General features: G+C 43.4%; 11 protein-coding genes across 11 annotated transcripts; 6 read left to right on the top strand and 5 right to left on the bottom strand.

Annotated features, from left to right (window-relative positions):
- Positions 1–3,139: 3,139 nt before the first annotated feature.
- Positions 3,140–3,364, bottom strand: O0I10_010004 (ribosomal protein L36; the record flags this gene model as incomplete). The annotated part of the gene is made up of 1 exon (XM_058489987.1): positions 3,140–3,364. The coding sequence occupies one exon, from the start codon at positions 3,362–3,364 to the stop codon at positions 3,140–3,142; it is 225 nt and encodes a 74-aa protein (XP_058339222.1).
- A 1,162-nt stretch (positions 3,365–4,526) lies between these two features.
- Positions 4,527–6,142, top strand: O0I10_010005 (uncharacterized protein; the record flags this gene model as incomplete). Its single annotated transcript, XM_058489988.1, has 7 exons — positions 4,527–4,563; positions 4,632–4,828; positions 4,892–4,978; positions 5,100–5,341; positions 5,396–5,696; positions 5,757–5,943; positions 6,006–6,142. The coding sequence occupies 7 exons, from the start codon at positions 4,527–4,529 to the stop codon at positions 6,140–6,142; spliced, it is 1,188 nt and encodes a 395-aa protein (XP_058339223.1).
- A 1,937-nt stretch (positions 6,143–8,079) lies between these two features.
- Positions 8,080–9,319, top strand: O0I10_010006 (uncharacterized protein; the record flags this gene model as incomplete). The annotated part of the gene is made up of 3 exons (XM_058489989.1): positions 8,080–8,617; positions 8,673–9,106; positions 9,188–9,319. 3 exons carry the CDS (start codon positions 8,080–8,082, stop codon positions 9,317–9,319), a joined length of 1,104 nt encoding a protein of 367 aa, XP_058339224.1.
- A 445-nt stretch (positions 9,320–9,764) lies between these two features.
- On the top strand, positions 9,765–10,300 carry O0I10_010007 (uncharacterized protein; the record flags this gene model as incomplete). The annotated part of the gene is made up of 2 exons (XM_058489990.1): positions 9,765–10,109; positions 10,172–10,300. 2 exons carry the CDS (start codon positions 9,765–9,767, stop codon positions 10,298–10,300), a joined length of 474 nt encoding a protein of 157 aa, XP_058339225.1.
- Positions 10,301–10,382: 82 nt separating this feature from the next.
- On the bottom strand, positions 10,383–12,597 carry O0I10_010008 (uncharacterized protein; the record flags this gene model as incomplete). The annotated part of the gene is made up of 14 exons (XM_058489991.1): positions 10,383–10,436; positions 10,494–10,580; positions 10,646–10,748; positions 10,815–10,883; positions 10,944–11,073; positions 11,130–11,193; positions 11,263–11,332; positions 11,392–11,431; positions 11,495–11,619; positions 11,679–11,822; positions 11,876–12,064; positions 12,128–12,325; positions 12,386–12,486; positions 12,547–12,597. The coding sequence occupies 14 exons, from the start codon at positions 12,595–12,597 to the stop codon at positions 10,383–10,385; spliced, it is 1,425 nt and encodes a 474-aa protein (XP_058339226.1).
- Positions 12,598–13,835: 1,238 nt separating this feature from the next.
- O0I10_010009 (uncharacterized protein) lies at positions 13,836–14,129 on the bottom strand (the record flags this gene model as incomplete). The annotated part of the gene is made up of 1 exon (XM_058489992.1): positions 13,836–14,129. One exon carries the CDS (start codon positions 14,127–14,129, stop codon positions 13,836–13,838), a length of 294 nt encoding a protein of 97 aa, XP_058339227.1.
- A 2,435-nt stretch (positions 14,130–16,564) lies between these two features.
- Positions 16,565–18,294, top strand: O0I10_010010 (imidazoleglycerol phosphate synthase, cyclase subunit; the record flags this gene model as incomplete). The annotated part of the gene is made up of 2 exons (XM_058489993.1): positions 16,565–16,690; positions 16,753–18,294. The coding sequence occupies 2 exons, from the start codon at positions 16,565–16,567 to the stop codon at positions 18,292–18,294; spliced, it is 1,668 nt and encodes a 555-aa protein (XP_058339228.1).
- A 186-nt stretch (positions 18,295–18,480) lies between these two features.
- O0I10_010011 (uncharacterized protein) lies at positions 18,481–18,946 on the bottom strand (the record flags this gene model as incomplete). Its single annotated transcript, XM_058489994.1, has 2 exons — positions 18,481–18,734; positions 18,805–18,946. The coding sequence occupies 2 exons, from the start codon at positions 18,944–18,946 to the stop codon at positions 18,481–18,483; spliced, it is 396 nt and encodes a 131-aa protein (XP_058339229.1).
- A 2,252-nt stretch (positions 18,947–21,198) lies between these two features.
- On the top strand, positions 21,199–22,202 carry O0I10_010012 (uncharacterized protein; the record flags this gene model as incomplete). The annotated part of the gene is made up of 2 exons (XM_058489995.1): positions 21,199–21,633; positions 21,693–22,202. The coding sequence occupies 2 exons, from the start codon at positions 21,199–21,201 to the stop codon at positions 22,200–22,202; spliced, it is 945 nt and encodes a 314-aa protein (XP_058339230.1).
- Positions 22,203–22,618: 416 nt separating this feature from the next.
- O0I10_010013 (uncharacterized protein) lies at positions 22,619–23,068 on the top strand (the record flags this gene model as incomplete). Its single annotated transcript, XM_058489996.1, has 1 exon — positions 22,619–23,068. The coding sequence occupies one exon, from the start codon at positions 22,619–22,621 to the stop codon at positions 23,066–23,068; it is 450 nt and encodes a 149-aa protein (XP_058339231.1).
- Positions 23,069–23,219: 151 nt separating this feature from the next.
- O0I10_010014 (uncharacterized protein) lies at positions 23,220–23,889 on the bottom strand (the record flags this gene model as incomplete). Its single annotated transcript, XM_058489997.1, has 3 exons — positions 23,220–23,561; positions 23,616–23,725; positions 23,778–23,889. The coding sequence occupies 3 exons, from the start codon at positions 23,887–23,889 to the stop codon at positions 23,220–23,222; spliced, it is 564 nt and encodes a 187-aa protein (XP_058339232.1).
- Positions 23,890–27,785: the final 3,896 nt, after the last annotated feature.

The raw sequence follows: 27,785 nt of genomic DNA on the forward strand, positions 1-27,785 counted from the left end.
AAGTCAGGACTTCAGGGACAATGCATGATAGGTACGCAACCCTCATTTTCAGGTCATACATTGGCAGCTAATAGCCACTTTTATCCAATCAGCACTGTTGCGAAATCGACGTGATGGGAATGATGCTCCTGCTCTAGACATTCATTTCCATGATTAAAGTAGGTTGATCCGAGCTGATTTGGTTGAGTTACGCTCACACAAGATTACATCGGTTGAGCTACATCGAGCGTGCTTTATGTCCAGAGTGATGTAATCTCTCTTTGACCGCAGCTCAGTCAAATCAGCTCGGATCAACCTACTTTAATCATGGAAATGAATCTCTGGAGCAGGGGCATCGTTCCCATGCAGTGGATCTCGCAACAATGATGATTGGATAAAAGTGGCCGTTAGTTAGTAATACATGCCTGTTCCTAGATGATCCATAAAGTAATTATACGTTAACCCTTTCATTCATGCAAACGTAGCTATGTTACACAACACGACCCTCTGCATCTTTAGCTCTGCCAGGGTCCACCTACTTGACAATGAACAAAGACCACTCTTCATATAACATCACGCTTACAAACATAAAGGTGCTTGTATCTCCAAACTTTACAATGAAACGTGGGGTTTTTATTGGAGCAATGGGCTCGGCTTGGCCAACAGCACCTTGGGTGAAAGTTTCGCGTTCAATGTCGCAAACAGCCCAAAAAATATTTTTTTGGTCGTCGTCGTCGAAGAGGTCGACCCCTTGATCCAGTTTGGCTGGTGGCGACATGACGAAATCTGGGATTGGCCACGATGGACTTCATACTTTGACACAAGATCGCTTTCACCCCGCCGAGCATGTTGTTCTATTAAAGACTCCACGTTTGGTTGCAAAATCTTGAGATATGGCTGTCTTTATGTTTCTACTATGCTGTAAGCGTGATGGTATATGAAGAGTGGTCTTTATTCATTGTGAAGCAGCTTGGCCCTGATAGAGCAAAAGATGCACAGGGACGGCTTTGTGTAACTCAGCTATTTTGCATGGTTGGTAGGGTCAATGTATGATCCTTTATACATTATCATGTATTGCCAGCTAATAGCCACTTCCTCTCAATCCCAAATTTTGTTCATTGTAAAACAGTGGAATGATGCTCCTGCTCCAGCCGTTCATTACCATGATTAAAGTAGGTTGATCCGAGCTGATTTGACTGAGCTACGCCCAAACAGAGAATGTGTCAATTCTTGAAAGACAGACCCTGCGAATGTCTCCGTCTTTCAAACTTTTGGACGCTCCCATTCCAAATTTTCAAATGAAGCGAGAAGTTTTTATTACAAAAATGTTGATCAGCATGCTCGAGAGCACCCTTCTGACCCATTTTCAAGTTGGAGGTGGGCGACTTCGGGGCGGTGGGCCGTCCGCTCTTTTGTTCACGTCATCTACCATTTGGACTACCCCGCATTTTAAATCTTCACATTGAAATATACGAATTTTAAATGAATGAAGTTGATCAGCAGGTCTCAGCGAACCTTCTGACAAAGTTTCAGGTTACAGATGGGGAATCCCAAGGTAATACGTACTATTTCCATAAAACATGAATCTGGGGCTGACCTCCATTTCCGCCTCACATAGTAAACCCACAAAATACCCTCCCATTCAATTTCTTATAATGAGACATCAGGTCTTTTTTAGATCATCGTGATCAGCATGTCCAAGAGCACCTTGTGTTAAAGTTTCAGGTTCGAGAGGGGAAATCTCAATATCAAGGTTTGATGTACAGAGTACATGCATTTATACAAGAGGTGTCCGCCCAATTTAGTTTCCACTTCTTCCACGCCCACTTTATTCCCTCTTCCTCCCATTCTCAACTATTTGGCCCATTGAAGTATACAACTACCACCTACGCTACGAACGATTGTCCTGCTTCAACCCATCATGTCAACGCTACGAATGCCTTGATCCAATCGCCTTTGACTGAATGGCAAGCCCATGGCGTGTACACGACCCTCTTGTCACTCTACTACAACCCACGAGTCTCTTGACACTACACACTCTCTTGCACGCTCATATGCCACGAGCAAACGCAACAGCATTCATTCCTGCAGCTGCCATTAGCAATGCCCTTACTCCATTGTCTCAAACAGTGTTCTTTACTTGCAGCAACCTGCTATACAGCCTTTTTTACGTGGACAGCTTGTAGTCATTATATAGAAGCAGCTTTATTTGCATGTAGCAACTTTATTTCAATACATACGAAAGCCTATGGATATTGATCATCATCTGAATACTGTATTGGTTTGGTACATGGGATGGAAGAAATTAGGTATATACAACGCGTGGAAAAAGAGCTTCTTTGACCTTGATGCTGTCATCCTGAACGAGGTGGATCTCATTATCGTAGTAGTCGACATCCATTTCCGTGGCAGCCACTATCTTCATCCTTTGTGCAACCTGTCAACCATGTACAACCATCATCATCCAACTGCATGTTTTGATACGCCATCCATATACTTCGCTCAACCACGTGTCAAGAGCAATACACATCCGTACTCACATTTCCTCATATATGCATACTCTTCAAAATTAGTGGACGTCTGATATTGCATGGATCTTGTATTTGGATGTCAACTATGATCGGTTACATGACACCAGACGATCCTAGCATTAGGCGTATGTAGTTGGGCAGGAAATACTTGAATTGCTTCGTCGTCGTCATCATCATCATCTGCAAAGAGATCAAGAAGGAAGACGCGGTGGTGGATTGGATATGCAACACCTTTGTCTCTCTTTCAGTGTACCAAATTGACCACCTTTCACCCCATTACTGTTGAGACATTTGTAGCACCATATAATAAGTGATGTGGCCCCCTTTCACCATTTGGAAAGATCCGTTCCTCAACCATGGATTGATACCCACGTTACCTCAAATCACCTCATCCAAGCAACTCAATACATGACCTGTCAACCTTGGCGTCTGATACACAAAGGATCTCCCATACTCTCCATCCATCCTCTCTCTCATTCATTCATCGGTTGTAGTAAAAAATGGTTGATTGCATGTTGAAAGGATGTGTGTGTATACATTAGATAGATATGTGTGTGTGTGTGTGTGTGTTCTCTCTCTCTTCTTTTTTTCTACCGTAACAGGGCGTTGATCATGTCGTAATAGCGTGTTTAACCTTGACGTTGCTTGTGCTTCTTGTTCTTGTTGCAGGTAACAAAGAGCTTGCCTCGTCGTCGAACCGTGGTACAGCCATCGCACATCTTTTTGACAGAAGAACGCACCTTCATGGTACGCACCAATTGGAGTGTCGAAGGCGTAGTTGTAGCAGCAAACACAGGTTGTTGTTGTCGTGCTTGGGCAAACAAAGATCGAGAGAATTGTGACAGGAACGACATGTTGGAGAATGGAAAAAAGGCTTATTTACCAACAAGGAGTGCAAGTGGCCTGCCAATGTCTGCATTTGAAAACCAGCCACTTGAAAGCAGTTCACCACATCCCAAGTCGTAAAAGTGTTATTCACTCATAGCTCAATTGAAGGATCTTTTATTAAAAGTACCCATCTTTTTTGTTAACTTTGACTTCAAAACCAATCCAAATCCTATCATCATAAGCTGCAGCTTGAGAAAACATCATCATCATCATCCTCATGAAAAAAGTATGGATCACGTGCATACATCAAGACTTCGCTGAAAGACATGCTTGCATCCTTAGATCCTTACTTTGATCCATGAATAATATGAATCCATTGTATGATATCATAAGATGCATTTGAGCCATCATCACAAAAAAGTTGTTCCAGCAAGGATAAATGGATATGTAGGTTGCGGGAGATGGATGCGGACTTGCAAGTACTTCGATCAAGCAGTGTCAGGGTCACTTTGGTTATGACGTAGTGTAGGTAAAAAGTGGTTGGATGAGCTAATCCAGCTATCGCGGTGCACACACATCATAGCAACCCTGGTTTTCCCGGGCAACGCATAGCATGATCAAGATGATCCATATACCCTGCATACTATTACAAAGAGGAGTTGTGATGGTGAGGGATTATTCTAGAATAGAGATGGAGGATGTACATAGTAGTAGCTATTGTTCAACAACACGCCACTCCAAAGTGGCTGAATCCAGTAGACTGGTGATGGATGATGATGTCTGGTTGCTTCAATTTCAAATGCCGTCACGCCTGACCCTCACCTGCTGGAGCTCGATTGGTTCACTCTAAACCCGGCCCAGCACTTGCAACCTTCCACTTTCACTTTCTCCACATAACCCACATACGCTCATACACACACACACGCACACCCTTTTCTTCCCTTGTTCTCTCTCTTTCTATCTCTCCTAACTTCTTCTTCTTCTCTCTCTCCCTCTCTCGCTTACTTCCTTTCTCACTCACTCTTTCTTCTTCTTCTCTCCTCTCTTTTAAAAACAACAACGCTTCTCTCTCGGGATTCACGACTTTGAAAACGACCCGTTTTATTCACACCCCATTTGTCTTTTTCTTACATCAACATACACTAACACAACAACACCTCGGCATTGTACTTCAACAACAACTCTAAAATGTCGACTACGAGCTTTAGTCAATTTCGATTGTCAGGTATTCAACAAGGAGAGAGAGAGAGACACAAAGGCAGGACTAGTGAAAACCAACACGCCACATGACAGGAGACACGACCGATCCTTCTTCACGAACCATCCGTGTAGCTGCCAAGGATGGTCGAACAGGACAAGATATCCAACTTGAATACAACAACCACAAGGTGATTGGCAATGGATCTTTTGGTGTGGTGTATCAAGCAAAATTGGCACATAGTGGAGAGGATGCTGCCATCAAAAAAGTCTTGCAGGACAAGCGATTCAAGGTATGCATACATACAACATCAAGGGTTGAATGAGATCCAAGAGATTGATATCCATGGACATAGAACCGTGAGCTTCAAATCATGAAAGTGATGAACCATCCCAATATTTGTGGTCTCAAGGCTTACTTTTACACACAAGGCGATACCAAGGTAAACATTTATATGATTATTCAAATGTTGGAATGAGGAAGAGGAAGAGGAGGAGGCTATATTCAATAGTACCGTATGCTCACGCGTATGTGATTGGTTTCTCAACATTATTTCAAAAAAGAAGGATGAAGTGTACCTGAATCTGGTGATGGAGTATGTTCCCGAGACCGTGTACCGTGTATCCCGTCATTATGCCAAAATCAAGCAACCTATTCCCATGCTTCTCGTCAAATTGTACATGTACCAATTGTTCCGTTCCTTGGCCTATTCTCATACATTGGGCATCTGTCATCGTGATATCAAACCTCAAAACTTGTTGGTCAGCCCTATCACCGGTGTATTGAAACTATGTGATTTTGGAAGGTAAGGAAAAGGAAAGAGGATATGGGTCAAAGTTATTAAGATACGTGTGTATAGTGCCAAAATCCTGGTAGCAGGTGAACCCAATGTATCCTATATCTGTTCGCGATATTATCGAGCACCCGAGTTGATATTTGGAGCTACAAGTTATACAACCAGCATCGATATTTGGTCAGCAGGATGTGTCATGGGCGAGTTTTTATTGGGTCAACCCTTGTTCCCTGGTGAAAGTGGTATCGATCAACTGGTAGAGATTATCAAGATCCTTGGTACACCTTCCAAAGAAGAGATTGCGAAGATGAACCCTCAATACGTCGATCACAAGTTTCCACAAATCAAACCACATCCATTTTCAAAGGTAAGGCACACATGTACACTTTGGAGGCGAGGGACAATGGGCTCATCATTATGGGATTAGGTGTTTCGATCGAGAGTACAACCTGAAGCAATTGATTTGATTTCACGTGTATTGCAATACGATCCACAAACACGATTGACAGCCAGCGAGGCATTGGTACATCCATTCTTTGATGAGCTGAGGAACCCAGACACCAAACTTTCCACAGGACGTGAATTACCTCCTTTGTTTGATTTCACGGCTGAAGGTAATAGGAATAAGGCATATGAGTGTTTATGGATATTGACCCATCCTTTTTTGTTGTTGTAGAATTATCCATTCGACCGGATCTGATACATAAATTGGTTCCTCCCCACTGTCATGATGAATTATTGTATCGAGGCATTGATGTTCGTAATTTCACACCCATTCCCTTAGACAAGATGCGTTTACCATCCCTGGATTAAGCAGCGACTTTTTTTTTCTCATTCCCGATTCATCCGCGCGCACACGCATTTCTCCCTCTATTTTCACGCCTCCATCCCACACCACACCACCACCATCATATCATCCGTGTATGTATGCCCTATATAAAGATTTCTTTTTTACTACATCATCATCTCCTTTTAAGATATGACAAGAGGAGGAGGAGGAGGGTGTCGAACAATGAGCAGTAACAAAGGGGTTGGGAGTATAAAAGGAGGGGGTGAGTCAAGAAAATCCAATGATGATCGGCATTTAACATTGATAGTCTTGATGGATACATGTCTAGTTTTCAAGCATTGAGATAAAAAAAGAAGGATTGTTGCACACACAGTGTTTCACTCATTTGTTACAGTGGTGGGCAACACAACCATAATCATTTTAGCATGAATCCGCCCGCACATTAATTATTCTCCCTCTCACACACACTCACACTCCCCCACCCCTTATTCGGTCTAGAAGCCGATTTCTGGATCAATGATAGCTTTTGGTATCATGCGTGGACTATGTTACTACGTGAACTTGACACGTGCAGACCTATCTCAATTCATTCAACATGTGCTGCTCCTCTTATATATACCTTACCATATTGTCTTGCAAGCACCTTGTTCATTGACATGACAATGACAGAATCCATCCCCATCATCGATGGTGATTAAGTAAATGACTTATTTCTAAATTTAATTAATAGCAGTATATATCTATATATGCCGTCGTTCGTTGTGATTGGGCGTTTTAGGTATGTATAGATTGCCACGTGGCCTATTTGTTTACGATCCATGAGCCATCCCATCCCATCCCAGCCAATGGCTACCTACCTAGTAGTCTCTCGTACATACATACATCTCCATCCATAACGTGGTGAAGCAAGGGAGTTGGGGAAAAAGGAGAAGGAGGAGGAGGAGGGGTGATGATGATGATGATGATGTATCTTTGCACACATTAATGATGATGATGGTGGGTGAAGCCACACCTTTTTCGGGATACAAAGTACCATGTGATATACCGTTGCATGTAGTAGACAAGCTACATAGTAACAGGATGAACATCATCATAAACGGGCTTTTTTTACGCGTGTTGTTATTATATATCCAATGTCCGCTTTATACCGGTTACGGAAAGGGGGAGGCGAAGAATCTAAAGTAATGGTAATGGTAGTATGTAACATGGTTGGAAATAAGGGATGAAAGGGGGTCAAAATGGAATAAATCTTTTATGCGTGCACAGCATTACATGTTGAATGGATGAAGGATGCTACGTGAAAAGGCAATGAACCGAGCTTACGCGCGAACTGGGGGCCGTGCGGAGGACGGAATGTTATAAAATATATAAGCCAATGTGGGCGTGTGCAACCATCGCCAAGTTACACTTTGAAATCCAAGGTTGGTGGTTGCTATGGGTTGCTGCCAATAGAAAAGCTCATTACCTCGTGCAGTGTAACCATTTTACACACACACACACAAACACCAACACGCTGTGTGTGAGTGTGTGATAGAGGCACACACACCCACACACGCACGCACACCCCTTCTTGATGAATGGGTTGAGTTAAATACCACTTATCCGAACGCACTCGAGACACACCTCTCTTTCCTCTTTCCACTTTTTTTCACATCCGCACTACAAAAAGTTGATCTTTGTAAGATCCTTTTTTTATTCAACACCTACACTCATATTTACCACACGACACTTTCCGGCTTGCCGTTGAGAACCCACTCTCGCATCTTTTTATCCCTTCCCCCCCTCTGTTTTTCTTTACACACACACCACTCACCACTCACCACCTTTTGATTCAGTTACAGGCTTGCTTGTATTCTTTATCAAATCCACTTTTCTCCCCACTTGTGTAAAACTTGTTCTCACCCCCATTTCTCCTGTTATTCTCTATCTTCCCCTTTTTTTGTCAGTACCTGTTTATAGTATGCTTTCAGTGTATCCTGGTATGAGCTTTGATTTCTTTTCGTCGCAGGCAGCAGCAGCAGCAACCAATGCTGGCACTTCACCTTATCCACGACAATCGAATGCAGCAGCAGCAGCAGCAGTCACCGCTTGCGGTAATAGCAGCAGCAGCAGCAATAGCACCAACGACTCGTTTGAATATTGGATGGGTAACACCATGGTTGATATGACATCGGCTGGTCCAATGTCATCCAATTCATGGCCTGAAATCCCAATGCCAGCAGCAGCAGCAGCCTCGACTCCTTCGTACCCTTGTGCCCGTACGCTTGCGTCGGGTACAGGTATCACGTCTGCATCCTATCCACCACCACCACCACCCTGTTCATCCTCATCACCCATGGTATCCGGCTTGCCTGTTGATCCATGTGTGTATGATAGTACTTCAGCAGCTGCAATGGCAGCAGCAGCCATGGCCGCTGTTACTGTACCCCAACAACAACAACAACACACCGCTATTCTAAGCCCGAATTTCCAACAAGGATATCCTTACTTGTATTCAGGTAACGTAGCAACAAAGCCATGGAAACGAAAAATTAACGCATGCCAATTTTATAGGATCTCCTGTGTCGACCGATGAGCCCATGTACAACAGCAGCAATAGTAATCATAATCATAGTCGTGCTGGTTTGACACCGCCTTCCTATTATTATTCGCCTACGATTTCTGCTGTACCGTATCCCACCTCTTCAACGACATTTATGCAATCACGACGTGGTGGTAGTGGACGACGTGCTTCGATGCATAGTTGTTCTCGATCATCCTCGCCTTTATCATCCACCTCGTCAGCATCTTCGTCCCCTGATGTGTTTTCCAGTAGTAATAGCAGCAGCAGCCCTGCCGTTTATTACAATAGTCAACAACCTTTGATGGCCACGTTCAACACAAAGGCCACTTCATCTACCCCCAAACGATACAAATGCACCGTATGCGGCAAAAAGTTCACTCGTCCAAGCTCTTTGAATACACACATGTATAGTCATACTGGCGAGGTAAGAGAGAGAGAGAAAAGGAGTGATTGATTATGTACAAGAGGAGAGGATCATTGATTGATTGATTTGTATCTATAATAGAAACCCTTCAAGTGTCCAGTGGAGGGATGCGGTCGACATTTCTCGGTCGTAAGCAACTTGCGTCGTCATGCAAAGATTCACAGCAACCCCACCCCAACCACAAATACTCCATCGTCGTCCTCTTCTTCATGACATGATTATCCCTGAACGTGTTACTACAGTCTCTCTCCTCCACTCCTTTTCATTGTCTTTTGCATCTTTCTTTAACTTGCATGCAAGTAAAGAAAAAAAGTCGACAGGCTGGTTCTTGTCCTTTTTGCAATTCCTTTCCACCACCATCACCACCACCAACCCACCCCCTTCCTCTCTCTCTCTCTCTCTCATTGTCTCTCCCATTCCCATCCCTATTTTCTTCTTGTTTTGTAACCGTACAGTGTTGTCATTAAGCCCGAATAGCAAAATATAATGGTTTATTTGTGGTTTGTGTGGGGTTGCTAATAAGGTGTGTATTCATCTCCCCACTTAAGATTCAATCAAACATGTGTCTGTGTCTGTGTGTTTTTTTTCGTTTCCTAAAAAATGTCGTGTAACCCACGCCGCCGCTTGTTGTGTTATCTCTCTGGTCTTTCTCACTGAGATGGTGATATTCCGTCGACTTGCGAGTACAACAACAACAGCTGCTGGAAGTGGAGGAGGTGCCCCATTGAAAGGATGGCGCAAGTATGCCCATCAATTCCGAGACAAGCCAGCATCGTACATGACCACCTTTGCTCTCTTGCACGAAATCACTGCCATTGTGCCTTTACCCATCGTTTATTATACCCTCGACTATTCTGGTTGGCATATCCCACTTGTACCGCAAGAGGCCATAGCAGAAGGCAATCGGATCATGAGCAAGTTGAGAACTCGTTATGGATACGAACCCCTGGCACCCGATAGTAGAATCATGGTCAATTTAGCCACATCCTATGCTGTTGTCAAGGTGAGTGAGTGAGTGCATCATCCTTCATTTTCTTACATAACTGACGCTTTGGCTTTTTCTAGGCCATGATGCCTTTACGGATTGCAGCCTCGGTTGCCATGACTCCCTTTTTTGCTGAACGTATGATAGGACCCTTGCTTGGATCATTTAGACGTTTCATTCCCTTTAAAAAGTCAACCACCACAGGATGAAATAGAATTACCTTTGTTTGCTTTTTTTATTATTGTTGTAAAATCAGGGTAGAAAGAGAAAATGTGTGTCTGAGAGAGAGACCTAAAGGGAGAATTTGGCATTGTAGATGGCTTCTGGGACAAATACAGCCGAGATCTACAAAGAAACGTTTATGAGTCGTATGCAAAAGAAGCCTTCATACATTCGCTTTACCTGTTTACCACCAAACCATCGTCCATCCAAGGCCTCCAATGCATTTTGGGCTGATTCCACACTTTCAAACTTGAGATACACTTCGCCCTACCACCACCACAGTTAGTCATTTTCAGTGTATCCTCCTCCTTCCATGATCCCCTTTTCGTTACCAATGAATCTTCGTTCACATGGATATGTTCAACTTGACCAAACTTTGTACATTCCTCCTTGACATCCGTTTCCAAATCCTTTACCCAATCGGGCTCCGTCTCCCTATAACACATGACATTTTAGCTCACATTGCATGTGTGTCGCACAGCATTCTTTCCCAAAACTTACTCTGCAGGATTGAACATGTTGTTGAGCATGATTGTACGCGATGCCTTGATGGGAATATTGGGTCGAGCACTAATTTTTTTTTCTCATGAGTAAGCTGTGCTGGAAATGAATCATGCGGGTAATACGTACGGTGCAGTAGGGGTTGTGGAGGATTCTTCTGCTTGACGATATTCTTCTTCCATCATATCCGATTGACGGGCTGCCAATTTATGCATCAATTCAGCACGAGCCAAAGAGTTGAGAGATAACCCTGCAGAATCTGTATAACGTGATGAGTTGATAATTCCAAGGCATAAATGGTATTTGTATCCTTACCTTCATCATCCAAATTGCCATAATTGGCTGCTGCTGCTCTTTCAGTGACAAGACCAACCTTGAGCTGAAAGCAAAAAAAGAGGTCAATACATAGGTCTCTCCCTCCTTCTCTCTTTGTTGTTGTTTCCATTACCTGACGACCAGCCAAATCAAACCCATTCATCTTCTCCAATGCTTGCTTGCCATCTGCAGCATTCTTGTATCTATATCAAACACGTGGTCAATATGTGTATCAGCCTATGCTCATCGTCATCACACTTACTGAATAAAAGCATAACCCTTGGAACGTCCCGTTTCAGGATCTAGTAAAGAAAATAAGTGAATCCACACACACATGGATGTATACATATCATCTCACTCATTACCTTTGTGCAAATTGACGAAATCCAAGGGACCAAACGGTTCGAATATCTGACGAAGATCATCTTCAGTGAGACTGAAATGAATAGAACCCACATAAAGTCTTTGAAAAACGAGTTCTTGCCCAGCACTATTGATACCATGTTAATATCCAACCATGACAAAAGGTGGGAAGGGGAGAGACATTACCGATTTTGTTCCTGCGCCATAGCATAACGGTTCTTTTCAGCCTCGGACATTTGAACGAGCACAGGGATACCTAAAAGTTTTTGCCCTGACATTGCCAACGCATTCTGAACCGACTCCTCATCATAAAACTCGACATACCCAACACTAAAATGGAAGGTATTAGTATATCCTCCCTGATAATCAAGCGCAATATTTACCCTTTTGAACGTCTCGAGTTCCTGTCAGAAATGATACGAGCATCACGTACACGACCTGCTTGAACGAAAAAATCCTCTAGTTCACGAGATGTCAAACGAGCAGCCAATTGTGTGACAAAGATGGTACGTCGATCACGTTCTTCTTCGGGTACAGGAGGTGAAGGAGATCGTGCTCTTCTGCGATGACGACTACAAAAAGAAAGATAGGGTGAATACCATGAGTGTTGATGTTGATGGATTGTCTTTGCTTACTCGCGGCGTTCCACACTCCTGCTACGTCTTTTGGGACTTCTATCACGCGATCGTGAGCGTCTTCGATACGATGGCGATCGACTACGGTATCTTCTACTACTGTGTCTAGAACGGGAACGACGTCGTGGAGACCCATGGCGATGATGGTGTGACCTAGTAGGTGAACGCGACCGATGACGAGACGAGTGACGAGAAGAGCTGCTGGTATAGAATGGGTCAACAGGCGATGCTTGCTTGTAAAAGGAAATGTCCACTTACTGCCGATCATGATGGCGTCGACTACTGCTGCTTCGACTCTCGTCTCGATGACGGCTACTTTGGCTGCTGCTACGATGATGTGATGACGAACCTTGTTCAGCCTAGATAGAATATCAATCTATGAGCACAAAGGACTTCTAGTCGACATGATTGTCACTTGCCGATTTGTCTTGGAAGGGGGCTTCCAGCATAGCTTCAACGTTGATATCCATGTTGACCCTGTACAGTTGAAAAAGAAGGTGGAGGAAGAAAGACACACACTCACAAAAGCAGGTGGCTGCTGAAATCGAAATAGGGCTGCTGCTGCTGCTGCTTCTCACACCAAGAACAAACGGAACAAGCCGGGGCCACAACCGCCGCCTTACTAGTAGTAGTAGTAATAGCAGTAGCAGTAGTACTAGTGCAAATAAAATGTTGCATCTCACCATGATACCTTCTACTTGACAACAAAAAGGAGATCTTTGGCATAATAGCTGCTCTAAAGGAAGGAGGGCTGTCTACTACTATTTTACCCCAACCCCATTTACGCAGCTATCTACATAATAATGTTGGAATAGCCTTGCCATGAGATGTTGAGTAAGTTGCTCAGGCACAAGTTCATCACCCACACATGTATGACCCGTTTACTGGCACAAAGAAATTCTCCTAAAAGTAATCCATGCTCATGCAAGTGAGCAATAGATATAGCCGTTATCATCAGAAGCAGTATTGAGTACCTTTCATCCTGGTTGCCATACTACCATTGCCATGCAACGAGTCTTTTGATATCAACAGTATCCAAAAGGAGTGTGCCGCTTGTTTTATCCTCCTCCCCATGTTGTTTCTCATAGGTAATACCATACCAATCTGCAGCAAGCTTCAAGACCATGAGCAAGCAATAAACACATGAATGACCCATCACATGGTTGCTACCACAAAGTGGAAAAGGATGAATCTAGAAAGAGTCAAGAACATTCCAAGAAATTGCGAGATTGGGCAAAAGCAATAGTCCCATGGCTAACTAACAAAGGATGATCGATTACAACCCATGCAATTGGCACCACAACATGAGTACATGGATAGAATTGCATCGACAAGGCTGCTCGCTTTTCTCTATGCTGTTGATGTACTATGATTTTATATAAAGGACACGTGCATAGATGATCATGGTACCATGTAAGGCACGTAAGCAGTAACACAGCCCTTTTTTATGGTCAAGGATGGCAATCAAAGGTAAAGGTATACTTACGATGGTGTCGCTAGTCATTCTTTTCCACTTTTCTTGCATACATAAAAGATAGCAGCAGAGATAGAGCTGATCTCCATGTGAGCAACAAAATAACAGCAATGTAATAAATGAATCATCGTTATACTCAAACTAAAGTTTTATTGACTAGAGGTATCAAAAAAGCGATCCATTGGATCGTTTAACAAGATCCATCTTGTAGCAGGGAACGGTCTTGTAGATTGCTTAGACAACATCATCGCAAATTTCGCCATCATCTCCGCGTTTCTTGAGCTCTTCTTCACCTTCTCCACCATCTTCTCCACCTGCGGGTTCTGCGGGGTGTTCACCTGCGGCTCCCTCCTCACCTTCGCCTTCGGGTGCTGCTCCAGGATCACGTTTCGTTGGGCCATTGTAGATCTGTGTGCCTGTGCCTGCTTCTTCAGGTGCACCAACATCATCATTTTCGGCCTCTGTAGCTTGGGCAAAACCAGCAAGAGCGATAACAGCAATAGAGAAAAGAGTAAAGAAACGAGCCATGGTAATTAAAAGTGTGGATGATAATGATGTTTCTTGCGGTGATGAATGGTCCTCTATTTATACACAGAAAAAAAGAGGGTTGACAGGTGTTGGCAGAAAAGAATAAAAGGGGGTTGAGGAGGAGAAGAGGATGTGACGGGTCGTTTGGATGCAAAAGGATCAACGATGATGATGATGGCTAACGATGATGCAATGCATGCTGTGCCATCGGCTGCAACAACAACAGAGAAGTACACTCCCCTTTTTTTCCTTTTACAAGTAAACCCAATAGGGCCTGATCTACGACGCTCATAACATACTTTAAACATGATCGTCCACGGATAGTGTTTTCTGTTTCAGTGCTTGGTATATGGTTTCTTGCCATGGATGGTGGGGTGGTGTCGTCCTATCTCATAAAGCCAAAAAAGTATACATTTTCAAAAGTCTCCTTAATTTTGATGTGTACTGTATACATGGATACATACGGATTTGTACGCCAAAGATGTAGAGCGATCAACACGGAGGACTCAAGGTTTGCTTTTCTGCACGTACCCAAAACTTGTCTTTAGGAGCAAGGTATATGCTTGTTGTACTCTACATAGTAGCAACCAACCATACGAGGATCACGAAAAATGTGCACATCATACGTGGCAATATGCTCTAACGTTTGATGCTCCTTTAGGAGTAATGTGCATGATTTTGATGATGCTATTAGGCTATGTGCTTTATCAAGGAGAGGGGTTGTTTCACATGATCGATCACCCTGCTTGTTCTTATTAGCTTAGGGCATGCCACACCCATCATTGAAGGGTGCAGTCAGATAAAACATGTCACATCATACACGAAGGAGTTTGGGTGTAAAGATGGATTTTAATACATTCCATTTTCGATCTACTTGTCATCTACATCGCATCAATGATAATGTCAAGACTGCATGACGTAGTGTTGTGTGTGATGGCAGAATCAGATTCTTTGCTTGGGTTTCCTCATTGTCATATACAACACGTTCAACCACGCATATGAAAACTGCCCTCGTATAGATACGTATGATATGGTTGATGGACACCATTTAAAGTGCGTTTTAGAATAAAAATTACTCCTTTTTGATATGCTACATTCAAAACTTTTAACAGGGATGGCGGTAACTCTTTTTTTCTGCATACGCCCAAGTCTTCTCTCAGGTGTGTGAAAAAGACAAGGGGACGGCCGGGGGTTGCTAGGAGGTGTATGTACATCCCGGCAGCCAATCATGCTGCGAGAGTGGAGGATGTTGTGGATCAAGCTATGTCTTGCATCATTTGCTGCTACGACTCCTTTTGGGGCATCTATCTTTTTCAGAGACCTTTGATCATTTTTTCTACCACATCCTCATTCCCAATCCTATGCCGTTGTTGCTCAACAAGATACCCCTACATCAAAAGTATGTATATATGGGATGATCATGTATTATCATGATGAGTGACAAATGCAAATACGATATAGAGCCAGGGATCATTTTCTCGTGACTAGAAGATAATGTGGCATCACTCTTCATATCTCTTAGTATCATCCTTGAAGGTTGAGATGTGAGTCTGTCATCTTTTGGGGATTCTAAAAGTGGATTGTGTTGTATGGTGGTGGGAGTGAACAAAGAAGCAATAGCAGCTGGGAAATCCCTTTTCCAGATTTGTGATGTTTTGGTTGGTAAGACATGATAGGCGAATCAGATGGATACAATCGGCCTTTGAGCAAGGATGGTCTTCACCGCCATAACCAATGCTATCAAGTACAAGATAGATGTTGCGATGAAAATCATCAAGACTATATACGTATAAACCTGCATTTCGGAGACGACGGTGTTAGTTTTTGTTGCACAATGGGTTACATTTTCATGCACCAAGGTTGAGACCCCACTTTCTCTTATACATGTAGGATTTTTGTACCTATGTCATTATGTAGATTATGTACGGCAATATGGTGAGCATGCATTGAGTAAGGATCCCCCTTTTATGTCGTCTCGGGTATCGGGATTATGAAAGACTCTTTTGGAATATCCACGTTTGGCTCTTTTACTTGAAATCCAACATCATGCGTTGGGATGCTTCCATGTCATGAATGCTTTTGATGAGAATGTTGTTATCATCACCCACAGGTTGCTCTCATTGTTCCTCTACTGATTAAAGGTATACATGTTGAGCAAGGGTAAGAGCCTTTCTTATGATGCAGTGGGGCAAAATAGTCAATGTGGTGATGTAAAGCTTATTGCGGTAGGAATAAGGGAAATCACATGATGCTATCAGGGCCATCTCTTTGTTGGCTGTATAAATGGGCATTCAGGAATTCCTGTGCGGCATTTATGACAATGAGTGACTCAGGCGTGACAAGCCACGAGACATCTGTCAAATCAACCTTTCCAGTTACCGACGGCCGCTTTATTATCTTGCACCCACACACATTCACTTTCACATATACACACAATGACAACAGCTCTCTACATGTTGGATTATGGCGCCGGCAACGTCCGCAGCTTGGTCAATGCTGTCAATCGCCTGGGCTATGAGATTGAGTTCGTCAAGGATCCATCCGACATTTTGAAAGCACAGGTATTGTTGCCTACCACCTACCCTTTGCCTCCCTTCATTGTATGCTAACTTTGTAAACGTAGAAACTCATTTTCCCTGGTGTTGGAGCGTTCGGTCATGCCATGGAAGCATTGAATAGCAAGGGCTACTCTGAGCCTTTGAAGCAGTATATCGCCTCTGGACGACCATTTATGGGCATTTGTGTTGGCATGCAATCTCTCTTTGAAGGATCCGATGAAAGTGATATCCCTGGTTTGGGTGTGATTCCTGGCATTGTCAAGCAATTCAACAAGGAGACCAAGGCTGTGCCTCACATGGGTTGGAACGCATCTCAAATCTTAAAGACACAACCTACTCAAGCCGAGCAACAACAACAACAATCGATCAGCTACAGCATCAACGAAGAATCATCCTATTACTTTGTTCATTCATACGCTGTTCCTTATGACGACAAGGTGAAGGATTGGACATTGACCACAACTCAATATGGCGATGAAGTCTTTGTCAGCTCTGTGCAAAAGGGCAATGTATTTGCTACACAATTCCATCCTGAAAAGAGTGGTTTTGCTGGTTTGCGTGTATTGCGTTCTTTCCTTACTGGTTCTGGTATTGTGGATGAATCAACGGTGATGATCAAGGAGCCCGAGATTTACAAGCACGATCGACTTGGCAAGCGTATTATTGCATGTTTGGATGTGCGATCCAATGACGCTGGTGATTTGGTGGTGACCAAGGGTGATCAATACGATGTGCGTGAAAAGAGCGGTGATAACGACGTACGCAACCTTGGCAAGCCTGTGGATCTTGCACGACGCTACTTTGAAGAAGGCGCTGATGAGGTCACTTTTCTCAATATCACCAGCTTCCGTAATTGTCCTTTGGGTGATTTGCCTATGTTGGAAGTGCTTCGTCGTACCTCTGAAACGGTCTTTGTGCCATTGACCATTGGTGGTGGTATTCGTGATGTGGTGGATCCTGATGGTACGGTGCATCCTGCTTTTGAAGTGGCTGGTGAATATTTCCGCTCTGGTGCCGACAAGGTCTCTATTGGTTCTGATGCTGTTTATGCTGCTGAAAAATACTACGCCAATGATGGTAAAAAGGATGGTACCTCTGCCATTGAAACCATTGCCAAAGCTTATGGTGCTCAAGCCGTTGTGATTTCAGTCGACCCTAGTCGTGTCTATGTCAAGGATCCCAGTGAAACCACTCATCATGTTGTCAAGAATAGCCAGGCTGGTCCTAATGGTGAAGAGTATTGCTGGTATCAATGCACGGTTAAGGGTGGTCGTGAAGGCCGTGATTTGGATGTGCGTCAATTGGTGATTGCATGTGAAGCATTGGGTGCAGGAGAAATCTTACTCAACTGCATGGATCGTGATGGCACCAACAGTGGTTATGAGCTTGAATTGATCAATGATGTCAAGGCTGCTGTCAAGATTCCTGTCATTGCCTCCAGTGGTGCTGGTTGTGTGGAGCACTTTGATCAAGTCTTTGAAAAGACCAATGTGGAAGCTGCCCTTGCTGCTGGTATTTTCCATCGACGTGAAGTCCCCATTCAAGATGTCAAGAAGCATTTAGCAAAGTGTAACGTTAACTGCAGAGCATTGGATCCTACCTTGTAGAGCAATTTATATCCCCCTCCATTGTCATCATCATGTATACATCGTTTTCCTCCTCCTCCTGTTACTATTCTATCTTCGCAATATATATATAAGCATCATTGTGCCAAAAGAAGCTCTGTAGAGAGATTTATTGAATACTTCATTCCTGCTATTGCACAACAAACACGATCAATACATGAGAGCTAACTACATCGTGACATCTTTTTGTGATCCGGATTCATGGGCCTTCTCACCGTTTCGCTTGTATGCCCGACCCCGCTTGATAAAATTCTTGATACCATCACGCTTGATAGAATCACGCTTACCCGCAACATTAACATGCTCTTCGCTACGCTTGAGTGCTAGAGGATGAGGTTCTTCACTACGCTTGAGTGCTAGAGCATCGGGGTCTTCGCTACGCTTGAGTGCTAGAGCATCGGGGTCTTCGCTACGCTTGAGTGCTATATAGAGCATGAGGTTCTTCGTTACGGTTGTCATAAACAGCAAAATCACGTCCTCCTAAATACGTACCGGTACCAGGCTCTCCATTGGTCTGTTGCGTAGCAGAGGATACTGCTACTGCCATAAGAGCGATACAAAACAGTGAAATAAACTTGGTCATGATGATGATATTCAAAGTTGTAATAGTGGTAGGCGTTGAATTATGAATCATGTTCCCTATCTCGGCCTCTCTTTTTATACGGAGGACCACACACAAAAGTCACGAAATGGTATCCTGTATGATGTAAGCAAAGTAATGCAGCTTGACAAGTTCTCGTCGTTGTTTACAAAAGAAAGCTGCTAGAGTTTCGTGTTCGTTTTCTCAATCCTCTAACCACCCTAAAATGTTGCGACGTTGTGATCGATCAACGTTCTTACATTGATACCGTGTACAAGAAAGGTTACAGAGTGGAATCCCATGGTCTGCTTTATAAACCTGAAGACAAAAAAAGGGATGCTACCATTTTCTGCACAACTAGGTTCCTGGTACTTACGGCATCTTGACAATGATTGCCGATTGGCGTCTTGCATATGATGCATCTCTGTTTTTTTATGAAATGCCACACACTATGTATGCATGTGGGCGCTTCCCTCTCTCTCTCTCTCTTCTCTGTGAAATGTGTACTGTAACATGCATCGTGATTCAGATGCAATTGTTTGGCTCTTGCATGCATCCTACGTATGGATCACGATACGTAGTGACGTTGACAGCACAGTGCAACAGCCCTAACCCAGAAGTCGTAGACGCTAAGCGAATCATGCATGTCATGGATGTTGTTTTGTTTTCCTCTCATACGATGGATTGGAATACCAAGATTGCTATCACCACCTGAGGTTTGTTCATAATCATTGCTCCCCATGATGAAGTTATCGTTTATATAATGGAAGGACTTTATCACGTATATTTTTGAAACCACCTACATACACAGCTTGCTGTAAACAATTTCATGATGTACAATAAAACGATACATCAACAAAGGTAGCCACAAACAAAGCTATCGTTGCAGAAAAGTTTATGCATTCTATACGCAGAAGATGTCCATGAGCGACAGCACGGTATTCCAATGTTGGCGTTTGTATGATCATTACATTATCGTTTAGCGTCACCTGTACTCTGATGCCTTCCCGGTCCCAGTGTCATGTATGGAAATATGTGTCACTTCCATTATCGTACTTCGTCAACTCGACATTTCAAATGTAAAATAATACGTCTTGTGGATGACATGTAAGATAGATGCTTGTTAAACTTGAGCACGACTCCCCTATTTTGACAACACGCAAATCACCATGGGTTGTGTGTTGTGCCTCGTGCATGTAAAAGGGGTAAGGTGTCACTATTATCCAAGATCAGCTCCGACGTTTCTTTTTTCCACCTCGGATGACATCTTGGGTTCAACTGGACAAGAAGAATACGCATGTTGTCGTCTTTTTTTATATGAAATGGATTCAGTGTCATGATAAAAGACAAAAGATAGATGACCCTTTTTCGAGCTAGCCATATGGTGGTAGGGTGAATTCCTGCTTCAATGGTGCCGGGGATTGGATTCACGCAACACAAACTAATAATTAGTGGTGTGACACACACACACATAGAAACCATGTCTCTTTTTACAACTCATCAATGTGGAAAACGCTCGCTCTAATTCACCATTTTAAGAGTATATATATATTTATATTTAACAATGGGCATCATGCTCCGTCATTCTTGATGACCGTGGAAGCAATTATGTCCCTTTCATTGAATTAAGCCATACATTGTCTGTTTCAGCGTGCATGCAGACTACACTGCACCGGGGTTTAGCATGGGTAAAAAAGAAGCTTACTATAGTTGAGCACAGACTCCGTTGGATTCACACGGCGTGAATAGCCAAGTGCAAAAAGTACAAATGTGCGACCTCGCTCAACATGACCCGTGTAGATCCTTTGTTCTATCAATCTCATACTTAGGCACATGCACACACATTAGGTACACCGAGACACACACACGCAATTGACTTTTGACGTGGAGATGGAATGCAGGGGGTGGTTGAACGGAATCCAATTAAAGTTTAAAAAAACGCATATGTATACTTTGGATGATGTACAAAATGGTGATGGATAAGGGATACAATGGACAATGTATAACCATTTCTAAAAATACAATGATGGTTTGGCAAAAAAGGACATGGGATTTACCGAGTTTTGGAAACAAAAGTCGTCAACAGCAAGGAACAATTGCCCGCAAATGGAGGTGCAACTCGAGATGAAAGAAAAAAGCGAATGCTTCCATGTACAACATTAAAACTGCTGGTGGAGTTTATCCGCTCCATAGACGTATAAAAATGGGACCCTATCTCATAACAATAAGACACATACATCCCATTTTCTTTTTCTCTCTCTCTCTTTTTTTTCACCTCCCCCCTACCACACTCCTTTGTATACCGAATGCGTTCCTTTTTAACCATTGCTCTTGCCGCCACTGCATTGCTTCAACGTGTTGCAGCAGGAGGTGCTCCCATTACGCTTGAACTTGTCGACGCGACCAACTTTTGTACGTTCTTGCCACCAGCCGATTCAGAAGATCGCAACATTGCTCGTACAGAATACAAGGCCGAAGTCTTTTGTATGGGCTCAACTCCTAATGCGGATGCAGCTGGTACTTTGGCTGATGGCTTTATCCAATCGGCTCATTTTGTTGCCACCGACGACTATATCCAAGTGACAGGTCAAATCGATCCCGTAAAGATGAATCTCGATCCAAATGATGAAGGTGGCCAATACGATATCGTCATGCCAAAGGGTGCCGTGTGTGCTGGTGGATGGAAGCATTTTGTCAACCTTATTGAACCCTCAAGCAATACCTATTGTCTCCGTTGCTGTGTAAGTCATCCATTTTTTCATCCCAATTCACAATTTGATCCTTACAACGTCGTTTTTAGCACAGTAAAAAAGACTGCAACAGAGGGATATCAGAAAAGGGCTGTGGGCACATTATCCCTGGTGATTACAGTGGTCCAATGGATGGTAGTGGTCCTTCGACTGGTGGTGGTGATAACAATCCTTCTCCACCTCCTGCAACAACAACATCTGCCCCACAGCCTTCTTCTTCGCCTGAAGAGCCTTCTACTTCTCCTGAAGTACCTTCATCATTGCCATCATCATCGTCTGGTGAAGCACCATCATCAGCAGGCGTTTCCGAATCAGCATCGTCATCAGCAGCTCCTTCTTCGTCAGCGGCTCCTTCTTCTTCTTCTTCATCGGCTGCTGATAATGCTCCTTCCGATGCTGGTAACGCATCCCAAAATCCTTCAGGCTCGTCTTCCAGTGATAGTGACGAAGAAAAGGTTTCAGCTCAAGCCGTCAATGATGAAAGTGGTGCCATGACGCTTGTTCCTGCCATCGGTACAGCTGCTGCCATTATTGTAGCATCCATTCAATTGATTGCCTAAACAACACCCTATCTATTACTACTTGTTCAATATAAAACATACTACCTAATTCTTATACCTCTTGCATTGTATGTTGTCAACTTTGCGATTTGATCACGTGTAAGGGTCGCCACACTGGTTGCTATGATACTGTAGTCACCCAAAAGGGAACATGGCAACCAGGTTGTCATGGATGTTGAAGAACGTTTGTTGAATAGCAGAGCATTGTCAAAGAATGGGTTGCGTACAATGGAGCACCTTGTCATTGAAATGCATGGGTGGTTTTCAAGTGTGGAAGAAAAGAGGCGAGGTTGGCATCCCCGTACATTATCAAAATGAACGCGTTTTGTGGTACAAGGATCATCACGAGACGCTTTAAAAAGTGTGTCATCTACCCCTCGACTAAAATTGGATGATGATCACATCGATAATCAAAGATGGATGGTATCAAGGTAAAATGGATGCTACATCCTTCGACTGTTGGTAGTGGTAGTGGTGGTGAGAACAACCCAACCACTAGTGTCCCTGCTGCAACCGACAAGCCCATTGATGATGATGGTGATAATTTTGCAAATGGTTCTTGTGGATCGTCAAAAAGCTCTAGTGATACTGGTACGACTCAAACACTAATGGCTTCATCGACCTTGTCAGTATCGCCATCCATCACCACATCGTTGCCTCTCTCGTCCACCCAGTCAAACCTTCCTTCCATGTCCACCACAGCTAGCAGCTCCGATGATGCACAACCTTCATCATCAAATGACAATAATGCTGATGACGATGTTACAAGTGCACAATCTGTGAACAGCGAGAGTTCAGCAAGCAAGGTTACCCCTGTTTTGGCCTTTGTAGCGGCAACATCCTTGGTATTCTTAAAGCTTATGTAGATATAAGTTTTTATCCCATTCTGTGTACTCTATCCAAGCAATTACCACCATATCCTAATAATGTTTATTTTTCATGCAATAACAATGTGATACTCGTAACGGGTTGTGATGACGAGGGGATTTTTCATTGTGCAGAGATCATTGTAAATGGTCATGGGTTGGTGGGCTTTACTTGGGGGCGTCGATATGTACCGATATGCTCAAATAGCCAATCCACCTTGCGAACCTGGAATTTCTGTATTTGTCGACCGTATTGAGTGTTCATGAAATCTGCCTTTGGAATTAGGAGAACACGTTCCTTTAATGTCGTGAGTTGCATGTCTCCCAGATTCGTATCACTTGTGTTGGCTGATTTGGGTAGATGCCGCACCACTGTGCCACCGGCAGCATTGATCACATCCTGAACACGCTCCTTCATTTGCTTATACCCCTTCCCCTCGCTCTCCCAAAATCCGTACAATGTGATTGCAATGTCTTTCAACAACGTCCCATTCTAAGCATGAGAATACGTAAGTATACAATATTGTTCGTCGCTCTCACTTCTTACCATCTCCAAAGCCCGTTGTGGTGCATTTGTTGTTCCCGATATATGATCACCGGTGACCATGAAATTATGCTCCTTGGCAAAGGTCTCCTGAGTAATGCTCTCTTCGAGCCCTACATCCGATAGATAAGCTTTTCATCCATATAAGGTTGTTGATATACATACATTGAGTAAACACAACAACTTTCTTGAGGGCAATACCCAGCATGTATGATTCGGTTCGGCTTGCCAAACCTTTGGCATCGATTGCAGAAATAATATCGATGGTGTCCTTCATAACTTGGCTGTGGACGGAAATACGAAGCCCATTGCTATCCGCTTGCGTGCAGAGGTCCTCAATGACATCCTAAAGAAAATACATCATGAATACGAGTAACACTAACACTTGGAATGTGATTCAGGTGTACTCACCGGGCTTGTGTCCGTGAAACAGACTTAAAGGATTTTCGCTTCGTGGAATCCGTTAAGAAGAGTTGTGAAAATCGCTCTTAGCGTGATGTGTCATCCAGGTTGGTATTGCTTGTCGGGTTCTCTGTTGGCAGATTACACACGACCACACCACCGTCAGCGTTGCATACATCTTGTATTTTTCCCTTGCGTTGTTTGTAGCCCTTCCCAATGTTCTCCCAAAAACCATATAAGATGATTGTGACTCCATCCAAAAGGGTCCCGTTCTAAGCATGAGAACAGGTTAATATCTGATATTGATAATCATGCATCGCACTTCTTACCATATTGAGGCCGAGTTGGGGTGCATTGGCTACGCCTGATATGCGGGAAGTTGTTACATAAATAACCACCGTAGGAGTTGGAGGGGTGGTTCCCCTGCTCTTTGCACCATGTCAAATCCACCATGTTGTCAATTTCAGCACCAGACGTAGACCATGGCATCGAAACCAACTTTTGCAGACGCCTCACGGAGAGATAGCTATATCGAAAGTAACAAGGTGGCAGCGTGTATGAGTAGTGGGTCATCAAGCAACATGATCAGGCTTTACCTCGTTACAAGAATGCAATATCGCAATATAACGACAACGAGAGTAGTAGCTCAAAAATAAGGCACTATGAAAGACCACAAAAGATTAGCACTTGTTCACAAAGCTTGCAAGAAATGGGACACGTACAACACCTTGGAAATTTGACCTTGTAAGCAATCAAAAGAGGATGGTAGAGAAAAGAGAGATGTGGGAGAATGGTGAGGGGCGACAACATCCTTTTATTGTGCATGATGGGCGTGGGTATTGTTGTCTGTTGGGGAGGATGATGCATTGATAAATCGATACATGAGCTGATAAAGTGATGGGGAGCAATGTTGTCGATACATCCTTCGGCCAAAATAGGGCAAGTGATAAGAAATCTATCAACGAAATTAATCACGTGTACGCATAATGCACATCCCCACCATGTTGTCAACTTACTCTTAATATTGGGTATGCATGTTCGATAAACAGCGAGAATGATCGGATCACGAGAATATGGCCAATTCCAAGGCTGTTGGTAATACAGGTGAAGAATTGCTTGTATTGCGGCGTACTTGATAGCTGATATGGATCATCCATTGGTATCCGTATATATCAAAGCAAGTTGCTGTACGTAAATAACGCGACTTCCATACAATGGCTATCTGCTGTTCATGTCGACAAAACTGCAAAGCCGTGATGCATGCAAAGAACGCTGTTCGACACAATGATATAAAGGCCTTCCTAGTAGCTGCTGCTGTTACGTTTAGGTCGTGGCAGAGGAGCGTGCAAGAGTGTGTGTTGTAGTAGAGTGGCTGCTTGAGACAATGGAGTAGAGACCTTGCTAATGGGAGCTGCTGCTTCGATTGGGTGTGGCAGAGGAATGTGTAAGACAGAGTGTAGTATCAAGGAAGACGTGTGCTGTAGCAGCAGAGTGACAAGAAGGCTGTGTGCACGCCATGGACTTGCCATTCGGTCAAAGGCAATCGGATCAAGGCAAACGTATGCTTGGCATGATGGGTTGAAGCAGGGCAATCGTTGACAGGTGGTAGTTGTACTTATATGGGCCAACAGTTGAGAATGGGAGGAAGAGGGAAGAAGCTGTGAGTGGAAGTTTAAGTAGGCTGAGCTGTCGGACACCTCTTGTATATATGCATGAACACTGTACATCAAACCTTGATATTGAGATTGCCCCTCTCGAACCTGAAACTTTTACACAAGATGTTCTTGGACATGCTGATCACGTTGATTGAAAAAAGACCTCATGTTTCATTATAAGAAACTGGAATGGGAGGGTGCAACGTGGGATTTACTATGTAAGTCGGAAATGGATGTCAGCGCCAGATTCATGATTTATGGAAATAGTATGCATTACCTTGGGATTCCCCATTTCGAACTTGAAACTTTGTCGGTAGGTTCGCTGCAACATGCTGATTAACTTCATTCATTTAAAAGTCGCAGACTTCATTATGAAGATTTAAAATGCGGGGCGGCCCAAATGGTGGATATGGGGAACAAAAGAGCGGACGGCCCACCGCCCCGAAGTTGCCCACCTCCAACTTGAAAATTGGTCAGAAGGATGCTCCGAGCATGCTGATCAACATTTTTCTAATAAAAACTTCATGCTTCATTTGAAAATTTGGAATGGGAGCGTCCAAAAGTTTGAAAGACGAAGACATTCGCAGGGTCTGTCTTTCAAGAATTGACATGTTTGCTGTTCCAGCGTAGCTCAGTCAAATCGGCCCGGATCAAGAAACTTGAATGATGGAAATGCTCGGCTGGAGCAGGAGCATCATTTCACTGTTTTACAATGAACAAAAGTTGGGATTGAGAGGAAGTGGCTATTAGCTGCAATACATGAATGTTACTAAAGTATCATACGTTGACCCTTCCAATCATGCAAAATAGCTGAGTTACACAAAGCCGTCCCTGTGCATCTTTTGCTCTGTCAGGGCCAAGCTGCTTCACAATGAACAAAGACCACCTCTCATATAGCATCACGCTTACAGGATAGTGAAAACATAAAGACAGTCATATCTCAAGATTTTACAATCAAACGTGGGGTCTTTAATAGAACAAAGCTGCTCGGTGGGGTGAAAGCGATCTTGTGTCAAAGTATGAAGTCCATCGTGGCCATTCCCAGATTCACCCAATGTCGCCACCAGCCAAAAAATAATTTCAAGAGGTCGAACCACTTTGGCTGGTGGCGACATGGCGAAATCTGGGAATGGCCACGATGGTCTTCATACTTTGACACAAGATCGCTTTCACCCCGCCGAGCAGCTTTGTTCTATTAAAGACCCCACGTTTCATTGTAAACTTTTGATATACAACTGACTTTATGTTTTTACCCCGCTGTAAGCGTAATGCTATATGAAGAGTGGTCTTTGTTCATCGTGAAGTAGCTAGGCCCTGACAGAGCAAAAGATGCAGAAGGACTTGCTTGTGTAACTGAGCCTGCAAAGGTCAAGGATTGAAGGGTCGAATTCTATTGGAAGAGAATTGCATGATTGATCCTTCCCCTCCCTTCCCATAGTAAGTTCCGCCCATGATGGCCGTATGGAACGATTCGTTTTTATATAAGGATACATAGGATAGCGTTAGCTGATGACTGTCATAGATGATAAGCATGGCTTGTTCATGTGCTTGTGGTATATTGTATAACAGCTCATCCTTTCTTGGCTACGATGCATTAAGCTCCCAATGAATACCATACTCTGTAACAAGCAAATGTTGGGCACCATCATTCGCAAATTAGTTATCTTTGTAATACAACCGTTAAAGAATCGCCACTGCATTTCGTCTACCATCAGCATGTGTGCTAGAAAGCTATAGTGAGATCATAAAACGTTGTGGCAAAAGAACAAAAGAATCGCGATACGACTATGTAAATGATCCAACCTCGCTTTTCGATCTTCTATTTCTATTCCCTCCCTCAAACCAGAAACAAACCAAGTGATCCACATCTTGCCCATACGAGTTGATAGCATGATACCCCAAATATTATCTTCGATCCAATTTTCATTCAATGACAAAGCTAAAGAATAGTACATGGTAGTGTGTATGTTTATCAAGAAATACGATAAAGGAACAACATTGGACATTGAATAAGCAAAGAGTGGAATCAAATAGAGGCCACAGGGTCCATGGTGTCATTGCATTCTTGGTGCTGCCGTCATAAGCATCTTCATCCATCCATGGCTGTACAACACCA

This window comes from Lichtheimia ornata (genome assembly GCF_029851405.1).
Source record: "Lichtheimia ornata isolate CBS 291.66 chromosome Unknown scaffold00063, whole genome shotgun sequence".
Classification (NCBI taxonomy): domain Eukaryota; kingdom Fungi; phylum Mucoromycota; class Mucoromycetes; order Mucorales; family Lichtheimiaceae; genus Lichtheimia; species Lichtheimia ornata.